Source organism: Geotrypetes seraphini, chromosome 3 (genome assembly GCF_902459505.1).
Source record: "Geotrypetes seraphini chromosome 3, aGeoSer1.1, whole genome shotgun sequence".
In the NCBI taxonomy this organism is placed as follows: domain Eukaryota; kingdom Metazoa; phylum Chordata; class Amphibia; order Gymnophiona; family Dermophiidae; genus Geotrypetes; species Geotrypetes seraphini.
The window spans coordinates 335,941,105-335,958,852 of record NC_047086.1 but is presented as its reverse complement, the minus strand read 5'-3'; the positions used below and the strand labels follow the sequence as shown (position 1 = coordinate 335,958,852).

General features: G+C 40.9%; 1 protein-coding gene across 8 annotated transcripts in view; it reads left to right on the top strand.

Annotated features, from left to right (window-relative positions):
• USP34 (ubiquitin specific peptidase 34) overlaps positions 1-17,748 on the top strand; it is a 1,084,964-nt gene that overhangs the window by 890,361 nt on the left and 176,855 nt on the right. For all 8 annotated transcript variants that reach the window (XM_033939082.1, XM_033939080.1, XM_033939079.1 and 5 more), the window contains 3 exons: positions 9,612-9,676; positions 9,856-9,931; positions 10,033-10,080. In XM_033939082.1, coding sequence (XP_033794973.1) covers positions 9,612-9,676; positions 9,856-9,931; positions 10,033-10,080 — 189 coding nt within the window. The remainder of the gene's footprint in view (positions 1-9,611; positions 9,677-9,855; positions 9,932-10,032; positions 10,081-17,748) is intronic.

Here is a 17,748-nt window from a genome sequence, read left to right as displayed (position 1 = left end):
TCAATTGTAAAAAAATAATTGCTTACCAAAACTCCTAGTTTCCACCGTCTCCTTCAAAGTAGTCCCCTTACGAATGTATACAGCGATCCCAGCATTTTTCCCATGAGTCCATGCATCTATGGAAATCATCTTGGGTGAGTACCTTGAGGACCTCCTTCGATTCTGACTGGATCTCTTCAATCGTGTTAAAACTGCGCCCTTTCAGTCGTATTTTCATTTTGGGGAATAGGAAAAAAATCACAGGGGGCAAGGTCAGGCGAATAAGGCTACGATCTGAAAGGATAGTCTCACAAACTTTTGCTATGGTTTCTGGTATTGTGCTTGTTGACAGTTGTACGGAACGGTCATCATCATGGACAGATGTTCGTCTGTCCTTGAAGCATTTGTACCAAAGAAAGGTTTTGCTTTGGCACATGGCATTATCTCCAAAGGCTTCCTGGAGTATACGATGGGTTTCTGCAGCGGTTTTTTAAAGTTTGAAACAAAATTTGATGCAGATTCTTTGCTCAATAAAATCATATCGAAATCTGCCGAATCACTAAAACACAACCTTACAGAATTGCACAGAACAAAACAATGCGACAACTCAGCTGCAAGCCCGTTGGCACACTGATTAACAAAGCATACTGCTAGATACCTCTTGTGGTGGAAAAGGGCATATTATATCCAGTTCACACGCACTGTTCACATTCCCCAAATTTTGGGTAGCACATCATATGCTTTGAAAATAAACCTCACAAAAGTTTGGTCTCATAAGGTTCAAGCTAAGGCAGTTCCTCTCCATTCAGTTTGCTACCATGTCCAAACATTTATTGAATGTATTGCAGATATTTGGTCACAATTCATAGATGTCCTCAGTTAAAAACATAGACATGGCCCTGCTGGGTAAGACCAAAGATTCATCTAACCCAGTATCCTGTTTCCAACAGAGACCAATCTGGTTCACAAGTACCTGGCAAAATTCCAGAAAGTAGCAAGATTCCATGCTACTAAGCAGTGGCTTTCCCTAGGTCTGTCTTAATAATAGTTTATGGACTTTTCCTCCACAAATGTGTCCAAACCTTTTCTAGAGCCAGCTACATAAACTGTTTTTACCACTTGCTCCAGCAACAAGTTTCAGAGCAAAGGCAAGGCATGCATCACCATTTTCCTGAATAATGGACACAGGTGGGCTTAATTAAGCATTAAAAAGTGGTGGTGCATGCAGAGATAGAGCTTTCAGAAGACCATACATTAATGGAAGAACCTTGGGTGAGGAAAGCTTCAAACTTCCAAATGGTTTGTCTTAGGGTGAAAGTACCATACTTATTGTGTCAAATAATAGTCATTTTAATTGTTGGGTTTGATATACAATAGCTGTATTATAAAAAGGAAAACAAAATGGTGTACAGCTTAACTGAAGATTATTAGCTATGTATTTTAGGAGGAGTGAATAATAAAAGCTGGCTTGAGGTGGATTAGAAGCTGAAAAAAACTGCCATACTGAGTCAGACTAAAGGGCCATCATGCTCAGTATCCTGTTTCAAGCAATGATCAATCCAGGTGACAGCTATATGGCTGGATTCCAAAAAGTAGCTGCATTCTACTTTTTGGAATCCCCATAGCTAAGCAGTGGTTTTCCCCAAGTCTTATCTTATCCAAACATTTTTTTTAAACTCAGCCATGCTACTAACTGCTTTTACCACATTCTCTGGCAGCGAATTCCAGAGCTTAATTTGATTTCACCCAATCTGTTCTGTTTATATATTTTGTTTTACCATATCTTCTCTCAGCCATCTCTTTTCCAAACTAAAGAGTTTCATCTTATTTAGCTTTTCCTTGTAAAAAGACTTTCCATCCCCTCTATCGTTTTGGTTGCCCTTCTCTGTACCTTTCCTAATCGTTGTATTATTTTTGAGACATGATGATCAGAATTGTATACAGTACTGAAGGAGTAGTTGCACCATGACATAGAGGCATTTTAGATGCTCTACTTCAAGGGTGTCCAACCTTTTGGCTTCCCTGGGCCGCATTGGATGAAAAAAAATGTTCTGGGTCTGCACAAATATTAACACTAGCTGATGAGCAAAAAAAGGGTTGAGCAGGTCCCAAATTTGCAATCACTAATATAGAAGATGTACGTATTTAATAATAAACCTTCATTAAAGGGATACTGTGGAGAGGAACCCAAAAAAGCAGTAATACTTACCCTGACTGAGTGATCCTCCACATACACCGCTGACAGTGGGAGCAGCCACAGGCTTCCGCATCCCCATTCTGATGAGCAGGGTTGCGTGCTCCTGGTTCTCCCATTCACTTCTATTATAGCTACGGTGAGCCTCTTCAAGAGGTGAGCCTCATCAGAGCAGGGATGCTGAATCAGTTGTCAGCAGCGCACGTGCAGGACTGCGACCCTAAGGACTTCATCTCACACTGGAACAACCTGACCACCAACATCCTTGATGAATTAGTCCCACTACAAACCAAAACCAGAACCAGCAGAAGATCAGACCAATGGTTTGACAATGAACTACTCCAACTTAAAAGACAATGCAGACGACTAGAAAGAAAATGGAGATAAACTAACCTAGATCACACAAAATCCGCCTGGAAAAAAATTAACAAACAATACAAATTACTACTAAAGGACAAGAGAAAAACACACTACACCAATCTAATAGGCACAGAAACACAAGATACCAAAAAACTATTCCAAATATTAAAAGAACTAACAGACACCAAACCCTACATGACCACCAACAATACCCCACCCCCCTCAGCCACCCTCTTAGCAGAACACTTCAAGAACAAAATTACATACACCAGAGCCACCCTCAATTGTACCTCATCCCACCTAGACTAACTCACAATTCATCCCACAGAAATAGAATCAACTGCAGCAGACAGTGCATGGTCCCAGTTCCCCAGCATACAATGGCCCGAACTCAATAAATTGTACAAAAAATACAGCCAAGCATCCTGCGACCTCAACCACTGCCCTTCATATCTCCTTACAACCTCTAGCACAAAATTCCATTCTCCACTTCTGCAATAGATACAAACCATGCTAACAGACGGCCTTTTCCCAACTGACCTCAGTGAAATCATCATTACCCCAATCCAAAAAGACCCAAAAGGACCAATAGACCAACCATCTAACTACAGACCCATTGCCTCTATACCTCTATATGTCAAACTAACAGAAGGACTAGTAGCCAGACTCCTCACCAACTATCTAGAAGACCATAACATACTTCACCCCATGCAATCTGGCTTCAGAACCAACTTCACCACAGAGACATTACTAGGCTCCCTTATTGTCAAAGCCAGACAACATCTTAGCACAGGGAAAAAAAATGTTTCTCATACAACTGGACCTGACCGCAGTATTTGACCTCCTACTGCAAATTCTGGACGCAATAGGTATCTCAGATAAAGTATACTCTTGGTTTGAAGGCTTCCTAAAATCCAGAACATACAGGGTAAAATCAAATAAAGAAAAATCCGAACCTTGGTCCAATCCATGTGGCTTACCACAAGGATCCCCACTATCCCCTACTCTCTTCAACCTATACACTGCCTCTCTTGGAACATACCTGGACAATCTAGGCATAACCACCTATAGTTATGCAGATGACATTACCATTCTCATACCTTTTGATCAGCCAAAGACTGCCATGGCAAACACACTACACCGAACACTAGAAACAGTAGCAACCTGGATGAAAGATCACAAACTGAAACTCAACCCAGACAAAACAAATTCATCCTCCTCGAAAATGACAAAGTCCCAACCATAACCAATTTAGCAATCAACTCAACCAACTATCCCATCCAAAACACCATAAAACTACTAGGAATGACTATATACAGATGCTGCACCATGCAACCGCAAATAAATAAAATAATACAGAAATCCTTCGCAGTTGTAAGAAACCTAAGACAAGTCCGGAAATTCTTTGAAAGAACACAATTCCAGCTTAAAGTACAATCCCTAATCCTAGGCCTACTAGATTACTGCAACATCCTCTACCTCCCCTGCCCGGCCACTATGATCAAGAACTACAAACAATCCAAAATACAGCCCTGAGACTCATCTACTCATTGAGGAAACATGACCATATTACAGAAGCATACATCAACTCACACTGGCTACCAATACAAGAAAGAATACTATTTAAATTCTACTGTATGTTATTCTAAACCCTAAATGGAGACAGCCCAACCTACCTGAACAACCGCCTCATCCAAACCACCTCAATCAGACATAGAAAAACACACACATCCCCGATCAAAGAAGTAAAATAGAAAAAAATATACGATGGCCTCCTAGCCATTCAAGCAGCAAAACTAGATAACCAGATCTCCAATCTACTGATATCTACCCCTGACTATAAGATGTTCAGAAAATAAATAAAAAGTATACTCTTCAAGAAATTCCTGAAACAAACCTAACATCATACCGTCCTACCTCCATCTTCCCGCCACACTAAAACTACCGGACTTCTCTTTACCTCTCTAGAAATGACAAATAATCTTCCATTGTAACCCACCATCTATAATTCTTTTGTAATCTGCCTTAAACCGCAATGTAATGGCGGAATAGAAATCTCTAATGTAATGTAAATATTACTGCTTTTTTGGGCCTCACACTTTGAGCTTAGGCTCCCTCAAAATGAATATCTCCCCTACTGTAGCTAGTAGGGATCCCCAAACCTCACCAACTGATAGCCACCTCCTCCCCCTCCAACTTCCTAAGTTCTGCAGCTGGCAGCAATATTGCAGAGCTGCTGCCTTCCCTCAACCCTGCCCCCCCCCCCCCCTTTGCTTTCATGCATGCATGAAAACAGGAGCAGCTTGAGGATATTGCCATTGGCTGCAAAGCTTGGAGATTTTGAGTTGCCAGATTGGAGGAAGATGTCTTCAGTTGGCAGGGCTTGGGAATCCCCACTAGCTCAAGTATTGATAAATTGCACTCAGTCATGGAGAAACTTTGGTGCCTAGCCACTAATTTTGGGCTCCAGTCTCTCCCCCAAATCAGCTGTATATGACTACACTACTGAATATAAAAATAATTGTGATTCACATATCCCAAAGCTAACATATTCCAGTTAATAAATTCAAAATAAAACAATTTTTTCTACCTTGTTGTCTGGATGTTTTGTTTTTCCATCATCTTGGTCCCAGTTTCTCTTTCTGTTTTTCTCTATCTTCAACTAATTCTCTTTCCAGTGTCTGCTGTCCATTTTTTTCTCCTCTTCTCTCGCTCCATTTCCTTCTTATGCCTGTCTCCAACGTATTTATTTTTCCCTTTCAGCTTTAACTTTTTCTTTTCTGCCTCTGTCCACTCAAAGCTTGCTTTTTTTCTCACCCTTCTTCTTTTTAAATGTTCAGCTACCTCACAATTCTCTATCTTCTCTCAGTCCCTAGCTCTCCCATTTCCCATCTCACTCCTTTCCCAACCTCCTATTCCCCATTACTACATTTCTACCACTGTACTCACTGCTCTCTCACTAATCTTGTCATCTCCCTTTTGTCCTCATCCACATGGCTCACCACTTTCAGAATCCTTCTTCCTCTCTCCACTGGTCAGGCTATAACTCCCTATCCCTTTCTTTCCATCCCCTAGCATCATCTTATCCCAGCTCTCTTCCATCCTGCCCTTCCATGGTTTCATCTTTCCTCCTCCTCCATGGTCCAACATTTTGCTCCCTCTCTTTTCTGTTTTTCTTCTTCCCTCCCTCCTTGATGCTGAACAATGAAATGGAGGAAAAAAGAGAGATGCTGCATCTCTCTGCCTTCCATCCACAGGCCTACCATTTCTCCCTCCCTCCCATCCCCAGATCCAACTTCTCTCCCTTTCTCTTTCCAACTGCCCCCCATCCTATCTCTCCCCCCACTTGCCTGCCTCTCTTCCCCAGGTCCACCATTTCTTTCTTTCTGTTCCCAACAGTTCTCCCTTAAAGTATCTCTTTCTCTCTTCCTCCACATCACCCCAGGTCCAACTTCTCTTCCTTCAGACTATTGCCCACCATCTCTCTCTCTGTCCTCTGTTTCTGGTCCCATAAGCTCTCCTCCACGCCCAATCTGATACTTCTTTTAATACTCTCCCCCTCAAAAAAAAAAGTCCAGGAGGCTTCCTCGGCCCAGCATGTTCCCCCCTTCTCTCTGCGCCCATGCATCTCTATCTCCCTCCTCTCTCTGCCCAACAGTTGTCCTCTTTCTTTATCTCCTCAATTGCACCATCTCTTTCCCTCTCTCAGACACCCAATTCTACCTTTCTATTCTCTCCCTCACCTCTGCATCTCTTTCCCTCACTCCCTCTATTCTTCCATCTTATGGCTCATGCTCCCCTCTATCTTTCCCTTCATTCTGGGTCCTAAGTTCATGCCCCTCCCTCCTTTCTTCCATCTTTTTTCCTAAATTTGTGCTCCCTCCCTCTCAAGTAAGAACATAAGAAATGCCTCTGCTGGGTCAGACCCAAGGTCCATCGTGCCCAGCAGTCCGCTCATGCGGTGGCCCAACAGGTCCAGGACCTCTGCAGTAATCCTCTATCTATACCCCTCTATCCCCTTTTCCAGTAGGAAATTGTCCAATCCTTTCTTAAACCCCAATACCGTTCTCTGCCCTATCACATCCTCTGGAAGCGCATTCCAGGTGTCCACCACACGTTGGGTAAAAAAGAACTTCCTAGTATTTGTTTTGAATCTGTCCCCTATCAACTTTTCCGAGTGCCCTCTTGTTCTTTTATTTTTTGAAAGTTTGAAGAATCTGTCCCTCTCTACTCTCTCTATGCCCTTCATGATCTTATAAGTCTCTATCATATCCCCTCTAAGTCTCCTCTTCTCCAGGGAAAAGAGACCCAGCTTCTCCAATCTTTCAGCGTATGACAGGTTTTCCATACCTTTTATAAGACGTGTCGCTCTCCTCTGAACCCTCTTGACTAACGCCATATCCTTCTTAAGATACGGCGACCAATATTGGACGCAGTACTCCAAATGCAGGCGCCCTTCTCTCTCCCTTCCTTCTGTGCCCCGGGTGTTTACCTTCAGGCGGGCTCCCTCCTCACTGCTAGTCATTTTTTGCTGAAAGCCATGGGCAGTACCTTCCTCTTAAATCCCAACACACCCTTCTCCCTCCCTTCTGTGCTGCAGGTGTTTACATCTTGCCGGCTCCCTCCTCCATTTTGCTGCAGCATTCGCTCAAAGCCCCGGGTAGCGGCTTCCACGTGCCTCTTGCGGCTGATCTGGAAGCGTTTCCTCTGATGTTGCGACGTCAGAGGGAACACTTCCGGGTCAGCCGCAAGAGGCACATAGGATCCACTGCCTGCGGCTTTGAGCAAACGCTGCAGCAAAATGGAGGAGGAAGCCAACAAGACGGTAAACACCCGGGGGCGGCAGAGGAAAACACCGCATCGCCGTCGACCTTCGAGTGGGGCTGCACAAAATACTTCACGGGGCCACAGGTTGGACACCCCTGCTCTACTTTATTCTGTTTTCCTTACCTAATAATTCCTAATATTCTGGAGGGAAGGGGGGGTTGATTGTCACCTCCTAATAAGCAGAGGAGTTCGACTTATTGTCAATGATTATGCCTAGACCGTTTTGCTGGGTGGTAACTTCTACTGTGGAACCTAACATTGCGCAATTTTATTTGCATTATTCTTCCCCATATGTTTCATTTTTTGATTGTCCGCTTTAAATTTGATCTACAGTTTGGATTCCCAGTCTCTCGATCTTGTAAAGTCATTCTGCAATTTTCTCACAATCTACTTGTTATTTAACAACTTAGAATAATTTTATGTCATCTCCAAATTTGATTACCTGAATTCAATTGTTTATTTATTTACTTAAGAAGTCTTGGTATACTCTATAAGGGATAGAGATGTCCTCAAGATTCAAAGATACAGGACAAACTGCACAAGAGTTTGGAAAGTGAATTGCTTCACACTTATCAGAAATTAAGAAAGAAGTTATGTCAAGACAGCATTCCTGAAGTGGTTAAAGGGATATCATCAGAGGAGTTAGAACTAGTCAGTCAGAAGGCAATTCTATAAAGGGGGCACCCATTTTTATGCACCTGTTGTACAAAGGAAATTGGGTGCTTGCTTTCCTTTATAGAATACTACATATCAACACAAATGTATATAGCCTTGTATCTGTCATGAACTGTGTATAGCTGTGGGATAAATATTTTAAATAAATCTGTATGTGCACTATAGATGCAGCCACTTACACACCAGCATAAGGCTGATGTAAATGTTCACATTCAATTGCTAAAATTCACGTGTAAATTACAGTATTCTGTAATTTATGTGCTTAACTATGCAAACTGTTCATGCTCTGTCCAGATTTCACCCAAGTGTAAGCCCACCTTCAGATTACATTCCATCACATGTAGGCAGCATTTTATAAAATAGTGTATACATTTGGAGGGTTAAAGAAAGGAAAATGAGCTTCAGGATTACCTTAAGGGGGCTGCCTAGCTGAATGTATGCCTAGGGTATCAGATACCCATTGAGCTGATCCTGGACACAGAACAGCTGTTTAGGAAAGCTGAACTATCAAAGTTTAAATGAAAGCTATAAGGTGGATGCAATACCTTGTTACTCTCTTGTTCCCCCTAGTGTTCTAGGAGTTCTTTTGTCCCAGCATGTATTTTACTGTGAGTGTATTTTTCAAAATAATTTATGTGGGCAAAACAATGCTTTACCTGCAGAAATAGGTTTTTATAAATTTGCACACCCTTTATCTGGGTAAAAAGTATGTGCCTAGTGCCATTTTATGTATGCTTTTACCTCTGTATTAGGAGGCATTGCTGCTGCAAGATTTAAAATGCCACATATAGTGTTGAAATTTCAAAAGTATTTTCATGAATTGGGGGCAAATGTGTATAGATTTGTTTGAGTGTGATCACATGCATACATTTACTGTAAAAGTCTGTGACTTGAAAAAATGTGTTTTTTTTGCCAATGCAGGCAGTTATGTAGTAAAATTAACATATTTGCTCACATCTTTTTTCACTAGTAGTAGTTACATTCAGGTATACTAGGTATTTCCCTGACCCAGGAGGGCTCACAATTTAATTTTGATACTTGAGGCAATGGAGGGTTTAGTGACTTGCCCAAGATCACAAGGAACAGCAGTAGAATTTGAACTGAATACCTCTGGATATCAGGTCCCGTGCTCTTGTCATAAGGCTATTCCTCCAATCAATATGTGTGTACTGTATATGTATCTGTGGTTGTAGTTATCAGCATAGGCTACTATTGTTATTTTCTTGTTAATCCATTATTAGTAGCTAGGTCTCTTTGTATAAAATGGCACCTATGCTAAAACAGCATGTGTTAATAAGAAAATAGCATATTTTAAATGTAGCTCATGTTAATAACTATTCCTCTACATGTATATGTATACATGTTTGTGTGTGTAGAGCTATTCATGTACTTATGGTAGAATATCCATTTTATCTTGTGATAATTTACTAATTTATGAACTTTAGTTAGTTAGTTTATTTAGTTATTTATGTGATATACTGCAATTATTAACAAGATAGGCTGTTTTCTTATAATTGATGATAACATTTTTTTCTCTTATAATTGATGATAACATTTTTTTCTATTTTTTCTTCAGTGGATCTGGCACGATAATATGCAGTTTCTTCAAGACAAGAATATTTTTGAGCATACATATTTTGGGTAAGATTATTGGTTACCAAACTTTATTATTACCGATATTTTGCAATATTCTTTACATAGCCTAACAGCGGGGACTATTACAATCACAGTTTGCCTATAGAACTTTGAACTATATTTTGCCCTATAGGCTTTTTTAATTTATTTTAATAAATATTTAAGATTTTTTTTCTCAATTTTAGGTTCATGTGGCAGTTGTGTAGTAGTATTCCAAGCACATTACCAGATCCCAAAGCAGTATCTCTGATGACAGCAAAGGTACCTTTCATACCTATTGGGAGAGGGGATTTCTAGATGCAGTAAGCTTTAATGTGGCAGCACGAAACTTTAAAGGTAATTGTATTCTGTTTTCTTTCCAGCTTAGCACTTCCTTTGTCCTGGAGACATTTATCCATTCAAAGGAGAAGGTATGTGACTTGTTTTGTGAAATTCACAAATTCTGATGTCCTTTGTTGAGTTGTACACACCACTGATCTAATGTGGTCTCCTTTTAGCATCAAATCAAACTTTTCAGATAAATACACTGAGAACATATCCTAATTGATTCCCTTTTCATGCTATCCACTGCCACATAGAGCCTGTAGTAACATTTTTCTTGGCTGAAATCCTTCCATTAAAACCTTTTCTATATGAGATCTCTCCCTGATCTGATCATTATGTAGTTTGTTTGGCATATGAATAAATGGACCCATGAAAGGAGATTTCTTCAAATATGATATCAAAATGTGTTCTTACATTAGTTTTTTGGGGGGGCTATTCCTGCCATCTCTGAGGAATCAATATTTTAAAAAAATAGCCGAGTAGTATGTAAAGGAATAGCATTAAATTCCTAAAGGATTAAAAAGGGCAAAAATAGCATGTCAGAAATCAGAATTGCTTAGGGTGATGAAAGGAAGAGGATATTTTTTAAAATTTTGAAAATAGTTTAAAGACAATAAAAGTAACATAGGAAATTATGGCAAGAAAGGATAGGGGCAGCAAATGAGTTCTGGAAGTAAACCCCAGTAAAAGTGTAACAGCAGTGGGGAAGATAATTTTAAAAAAATTTTAGCAACACTTCTCAGCAACAAAATAAAAGGAGAAACTACACAGCCCCAAAATCTGTACAGAAGATGAGAGTTCCAATATGCATAAATGCTCGCCATCAAAGCAACAAAGTATAAGATCTGTAAGCCCTAATGTTAAAGGAAGTCTTAGATATTGTTATTGGTTCAATAACTGTCATGAATGGGACATAATCATACTGGGTTATAATCTTTATGACGGATAGAAATGGTTGAAAAGGTGGAGGAGTAGCACTGTAGGTGAAAAACAATATTAAAGTGACTGAAATGCAAGAGGCCTGGGGAAAGGAGGAAGTAACATGGATAGTTCTAAAAAGAAAAGATGAAAACTTTGTCCATATAGACATCATTTACAGACCTCCAGCATAGACAGACAAAGCTCTGGTCATTGATATCCAAAAGCTGAGAATAAAAGGGGAGGTGCTGCTACTGAGAGATTTTAACCCATCTGCAGAATCAGAAAGAAATAGAGAGATCATGAATATCTGTGAAAATGCTTTGCTCAAACAAATGAAGAGAGAACTACATGAGGGAAGGAATGATGCTGGATCTAGTGCCCACAAATGGAGAAAGAGTATCTAACGTCCAGAGTGGTACCCAGTGTGGGCAGTAATGATCATCACATGTTAGTGCATACACATAAAATTCAGAGTTCTGGATTTCAGACATGCTGTCTTTAGTAAAATGGGGGAGAGTACCTGAAGAAAGAACTGATGGGATGGGAAGATATAAGCGAAGTGGAAAGTCAGTGGTCCAAGCTGATAGGAACTATAAAAATCACAACAGATATTTATATACGAAAAGGAAAACAAGAAGGAAACTGATATGGTTCTGCAAACAAGTGGCTGAAAAAATAAAGTATTCATGAAATACAGAAAAATAGGAGAGGTGCACAGAAAAGAATATCAGTTAAAATGCAAGGAAGCAACTAGAGAAATGGCTAGCAAAAGCCAGCCTTGGTGGAAGAAAACAGTGGCAACACCATTATCATGAAGAGCTAAAGAAAAGAAAATGGAGGAAATTTGTGCATTTATTTAGTCTTGAATTTGTTGGGCTTTTGTTTGTAATGAAATGAGAGACATTTAAACAGATGGTGATGATGATTGAAAATATTTTGAGTATTGGCATGGTGCAAATAAGTAGTATATGTAAACCACTTTGCATGTGTAACCACAAAAAGGTGGTATACAAGTTCCATTCTCTTTCCCAAATACATGTTTATTTTAAATATAAAATACCTAGTTATATGAAATGTTAATAGGAAATAAGCTATGTGAGCTCATGGTCTTCCGCGTGTGCTTATTTCTAGTAGTTGTTTATTGAAGTTTCAAGTTTTATTAAAATTTGATGTGCATGCCAATGTCAAATATTTCAAAGCGTATTACAAATTTAAAATAGAAACAAGACCATATGGCAATTTAATACAAAATAATATATACATACAAATTCAGTACAGATACAAAAGGAAAGGGAGATGAACTACAATCGTTAAAGCAGAAAGAGAACATTTAGGGGTAACACTTCAGAGAGGGCAAAAAGCGAAAAATAAGGAAGGAAAGAGAAAAAAACCACAACTTAAATCCTATAAATAAGGACTGATTAAAATTGGATGTTAAGATATTAAAGTATAAAATTTTAAACGTAGACTGGTAATCTTGTCTATGCGTCAAATGCATCCTTATACAGAAAGCTTTTTAAAGAGCCTTTGAATTTTTCTAACAAGATTTCCCCACGCAAATAATTTGGTAAATTATTCCAGAGCTGTGGAGCTATAACTGAAAAAATAGTAGATCTCTTAGTGCCTATAACATTTAGGGAGGAGATAGTCAAAAGATGCTGTTCTGTTGATCTGAGTGTCCTAAATGGAGTATACGGTATAAGAAGACAGTCAAGAAATATTGGTGCATTTGATAGCTGGATTTTAAAGGTTAATAATGCAATTTTGTAAGTGATTCTATAAGAGATTGGTAGCCAATGTGCTTTTTTCAGAAATGGTGTCGCATGATCATATTTTTTTGAATTGGTGATAATTTTTATTGCTGTATTTTGTATAATTTGCAAGCTTCTATACCACTACTAATGACTGGGGAGTCAACTCAGAGCAGTTTACATGAGCTTCTGTAATTGTGATACACTACATGAGCTGCTGCAATGGTGTTAACAATACACATGCTTCTGTGATGGTGATATAATAAAGAGTTTCAAGACAGATCAGTACAGTTTACATAGAAACATAGAAATAGACGGCAGATAAGGGCCACGGCCCATCAAGTCTGCCCATCCCAATGACCCTCCCCTACCTTTCTCTGTGAATAGATCCCACGTGTCTATCCCATTTGGCCTTAAAATCAGGCACGCTACTGACCTCAATAACCTGAAGTGGAAGACTATTCCAGCGATCAACCACCCTTTCAGTGAAAAAGAATTTCCTGGTGTCCACGTGCAGTTTCCTGCCCCTGATTTTCTATGGATGCCCCCTTGTTGCCGTGGGACCCTTGAAAAAGAAGATATCTTCTTCCACCTCGATGCGGCCCGTGAGATACTTGAATGTCTCGATCATGTCACCCCTCTCTCTGCGTTCCTCGAGTGAGTACAGCTGCAACTTATCCAGCCATTCCTCGTACGGGATATCCTTGAGTCCCGAGACCATCCGGGTGGCCATTCTCTGGACCGACTCCAGTCTCAGCACATCCTTACGGTAATGCGGCCTCCAGAATTGCACATAGTATTCCAGGTGGGGCCTCACCATGGATCTATACAATAGCATAATGACTTCAGGCTTACGGCTGACAAAACTTCTGCGTATGCAACCTATGATTTGCCTTGCCTTGGATGAAGCTTGCTCCACTTGATTGGCAGTCTTCATGTTCTCACTGAAGATCACCCCTAAGTCTCGTTCTGCTTCAGTTCTTGTTAGGATCTCGCCATTAAAGGTGTAAGTCTTGCATGGATTTTGGCTGCCCAGGTGCATGACTTTGCATTTTTTGGCATTGAAGCTGAGTTGCCAGGACCTAGACCAGCGCTCCAGTAGGAGTAGGTCGTGCATCATGTTGTCGGACATTGAATTTATGTCTGTTGTGCTTTTGCCCACTACATTGCTTAGTTTGGCGTCATCGGCGAATAATGTTATTTTACTTTACAGCCCTTCGGCCAAGTCTCTAATAAAGATGTTGAATAGGATCGGGCTCAGGACCGAGCTCTGCGGCACTCCACTGATTACCTCCATCATTTCGGAGGGGGTGCTGTTCACCACTACCCTCTGAAGCCTACCTCCAAGCCAGTTCCCAACCCATTTTGTCAATGTGTCGCCCAATCCTATAGAACTCATCTTGCTCAGCAACCTGCGGTGTGGTACGCTATCGAATGCTTTACTGAAGTCCAGGTATACGATGTCCAGGGACTCCCCAACATCCAGCTTCCTCGTCAACCAGTCAAAGAAGCTGATCAGGTTGGATTGGCAGGATCTCCCCTTATTAAATCCATGTTGACGGGGATCCCGTATATTCTCCTCATTCAGGATCGTATCCATTTGGCGTTTGATTAGAGTTTCCATTAGTTTGCACACTATTGATGTGAGACTCACTGGTCTGTAGTTTGCTGTCTCCATCTTGGAGCCATTCTTGTGGAGTGGAATGATGTTAGCCGTCTTCCAGTCCAACGGGACGTTACCCGTACTAAGGGAGAGATTGAAGAGCGCGGATAGCAGTTCCGCCAAGACATCACACAACTCCCTGAGCACCCTGGGGTGTAGGTTGTCAGGCCCCATTGCCTTCTTAACCTTAAGCTTTGACAGCTCGCAGTAGACACCGCTGGGCGTAAATTCGAAATTACTAAACGGGTCATCTGTGTCAACCCTTGTCTGTAGCTGAGGGCCGAGTCCTGGCGCCTCGCGGGTGAAGACTGAGCAGAAGTATTCATTTAACAGTTGGGCTTTTTCCGAGTCCGCTTCTACATAGTCTCCGTCTGGTTTCCTAAGACGTACTATCCCGCCTGAGTTCTTATTTCTGTCACTGATATACCTGAAGAAGGATTTATCTCCTTTCTGGATGTTCTTCGCTAGAGACTCCTCCATGCGGAATTTGGCCTCCCTAACTGCTGTTTTGAAGTTGAGGACCTTGGTCAGTGTGGTAGATTTAGTGAAACCTTTCCTGAGATTGAACCATACCATGTTGTGGTCACTGGAGGCCAATGTGTCACCCACCGAGACCTCTGTGACATTTTCTCCATTTGTAAGTATTAGGTCCAGTATTGCCTGATCCCTTGTTGGTTCCAACATCAGTTGCCTGAGTCTTGCTCCCTTCATAGAGTTTAATAGCCTCCTGCTGCTGCCGGAAGCAGAAGAAAGCGTGTCCCAATCCACATCAGGCATGTTGAAGTCACCTAACACTACTGTGTCCCCACGCAAGGTGATATTCTCTATATCTCCGATTAATTCCATATCTAGGTCATCCTGTTGTCTTGGGGGTCTGTATATTATGCCAAGATACAGGCATTTGTCCTTCCCTCTGGCCAAATTTACTCAAAGGGATTCCCCAGTGTAGTGGACATCTGTGATTCTGGTGACCTTAATGTCATCGTTAGTATATAATGCTACACCTCCTCCCATTTTGCCCTCCCTGTCCTGGCGAAGCAAGTTGTAACCCGGTATGACCATGTCCCACCCGTGGGAGTCCGTGAGCCAGGTCTGAGATATCGCCACCACATCCAGGTCGGCATTCCTCATTTCTGTTTCTAATTCCAGGATCTTCTTTCCCAGACTGTGGGCGTTTACGTACATAGCTCTCCATGTTGTATGTTTGTTACGTCTCAGTGGGGATGTTCCCGCTTGAGCTACTTGGACACCTTTAGCATTATTCGCATGTTTTGTACTTTCCCTAGACCCAGAGTTACAACGTGCACCTATCCTGGACTGCCCAGACCCAGAACTACAGTGTGTTCCTATCCCAGACTCGGAAATGTGTGTACCCTGTGGGTTGGGGTTTTTTTTTTTTTGACTGAGTGTACAGTATAGAATACTCTCCACCCAACATATATACACCATGGGGTTCATAATCAAAACTTAAATACATCTAAAAACCTGCCCAAGTTAGCACTTGGACGATCTAAAAGACAGATTGTCCAAGTGCCAATAATTGAAATGGCTTTTTGGACATATCCAGGGACATTTTAAGCCTCTGAATCCTGCTGTGCACCCAGAGCTAAAGGGGCATTTTTGAAGGAGTGGTTAGGACGGGATGTGGGCAGGATGTGGGCCGACTTAAACTTAGTCATCCTGCAGCAATAAAATCAAATGTTTGACGAGACAGCCTAGACAAAACTTGTATGTTGTGAGTTAGACAATGTAAAGACAGGTATACGTGCCCAAAAGGTATCCACTGCAAAGACAAAGTAAAGACCCCCACAAACTCCCTCCCCATGTTCACTGACCCCCTAACACCCCCACAAAGTTCAGAATAAAAATGTACATACCTGCCTCTGGAACATCAGCACCTGGCATAGGAAAGCCTAGTAGAGCTGCACAGAGGTGTCTTAAGTAGCCTGGGGGTTGGGCTAGTGGACCATAGAGAGGAGGATCATGACCCATGAGCCACTCTAACCACTACATTCATGGTGAAAAATGTGAGTCCCCCCAAAACCCTACTGTACTGCCATATAGGTGGCACCTGCAGCCATAAGAGCTATAGGGTTGTAGATAGGTGGGTATATTGGGTTTTGGGGAGCTCACTATAACCTATAAGGGAGTTCTGATGAGATGTTTATGTGGTCCCCTTTTTGTGAAGTGCACAGCAGTGCCCTGTAAGGTGCCCCTTTGCTCTGTTGCCTTATCTAGATGGCCAGTCCATCACAATGCTGGTCCCTCCCACGTCCAAAAAGTCTGATTCTGGGCGTTTGGGACTTGGATGAATTTCTGGTCGAGAATGTAGTATAAAGATAGATGAAATGGGGGTCTGGACAATCAAAAGTCTGACGTACAGATAGACAATTTTTGTTAAAAATATTTTAGATGTACGTTTTGAGAATGGACATTTTTGCGCAGCCGACTTTGGTCAACTTGCACCCTACACCCAAATCGGACTTAGACATATCTTTTAATTATACCCCTCCATATGTATACCCTATCTCCACTCTATATGCACCTTAAATTCATCCTATGTAAAGTTGAGCATCTATATCTTAATATAAACATCCTATGTATATTCATACTATGTAAAATCTAAGTCATACTTATGCACATAATGCCAGTGTTGTGTTCTGTGTTCATCTTAAATTTATACATATCCAGATATTTCTACTTATGTGCATATTCCAGGTGGCTCTACTGTTTCCCCTATCATGGCCCTGGTTGAGGGGGGGGAGTAGCCAGTTATCTCCTCTAAGTTGCATTATTTGTTAAAGTAGTCTGTGAAGAAGATGGTCTCTATCCCTTTCTTTTACTTTCTGGTGTCCTTTTCTAGTATTAGTTCCTTTAGTTGTGACCAAATTAAGTTCTACAGATTTGATAGTATTCTATTTAATTTGAGAATCTGGCAGAGTTCAAAAGAGTAGTGGCAAACCAAGCATACTAAGAGACCTTTTTACTAAAGTTTTGTACTTACTGCTCATTATATGCTGCTTATCCTAGAAATAGTAGATTGCCCCAAGTCCATCTTAATAATAGCTTATGGATTTTTCTTTAAGGAAATTATCCAAACCTTTTAAAAACCTTGCTAAGCTAACTGCTTTAACCACATTCTCTGGCAATAAATTCCAGAGTTTAATTATATGCCGAGTGAAGAAATATTTTCTCTGGTTTGTTTTAAATTTACTTTGTAGCTTCATTGCATGGTTTTTTGTTTTTAAAAAAAATTCTTTATTAATTTTGAAACAAATACAAAATGCCATAGAATATACAAACAATTGGTACAATAAAACCGCACTTTATCTAACAAATAATAATATAAGTACATTTCACATACATCCCCTCCCTGGATGTGTGTGAAACTCCTTTGAAATTAAAGGCTTATACTAGTG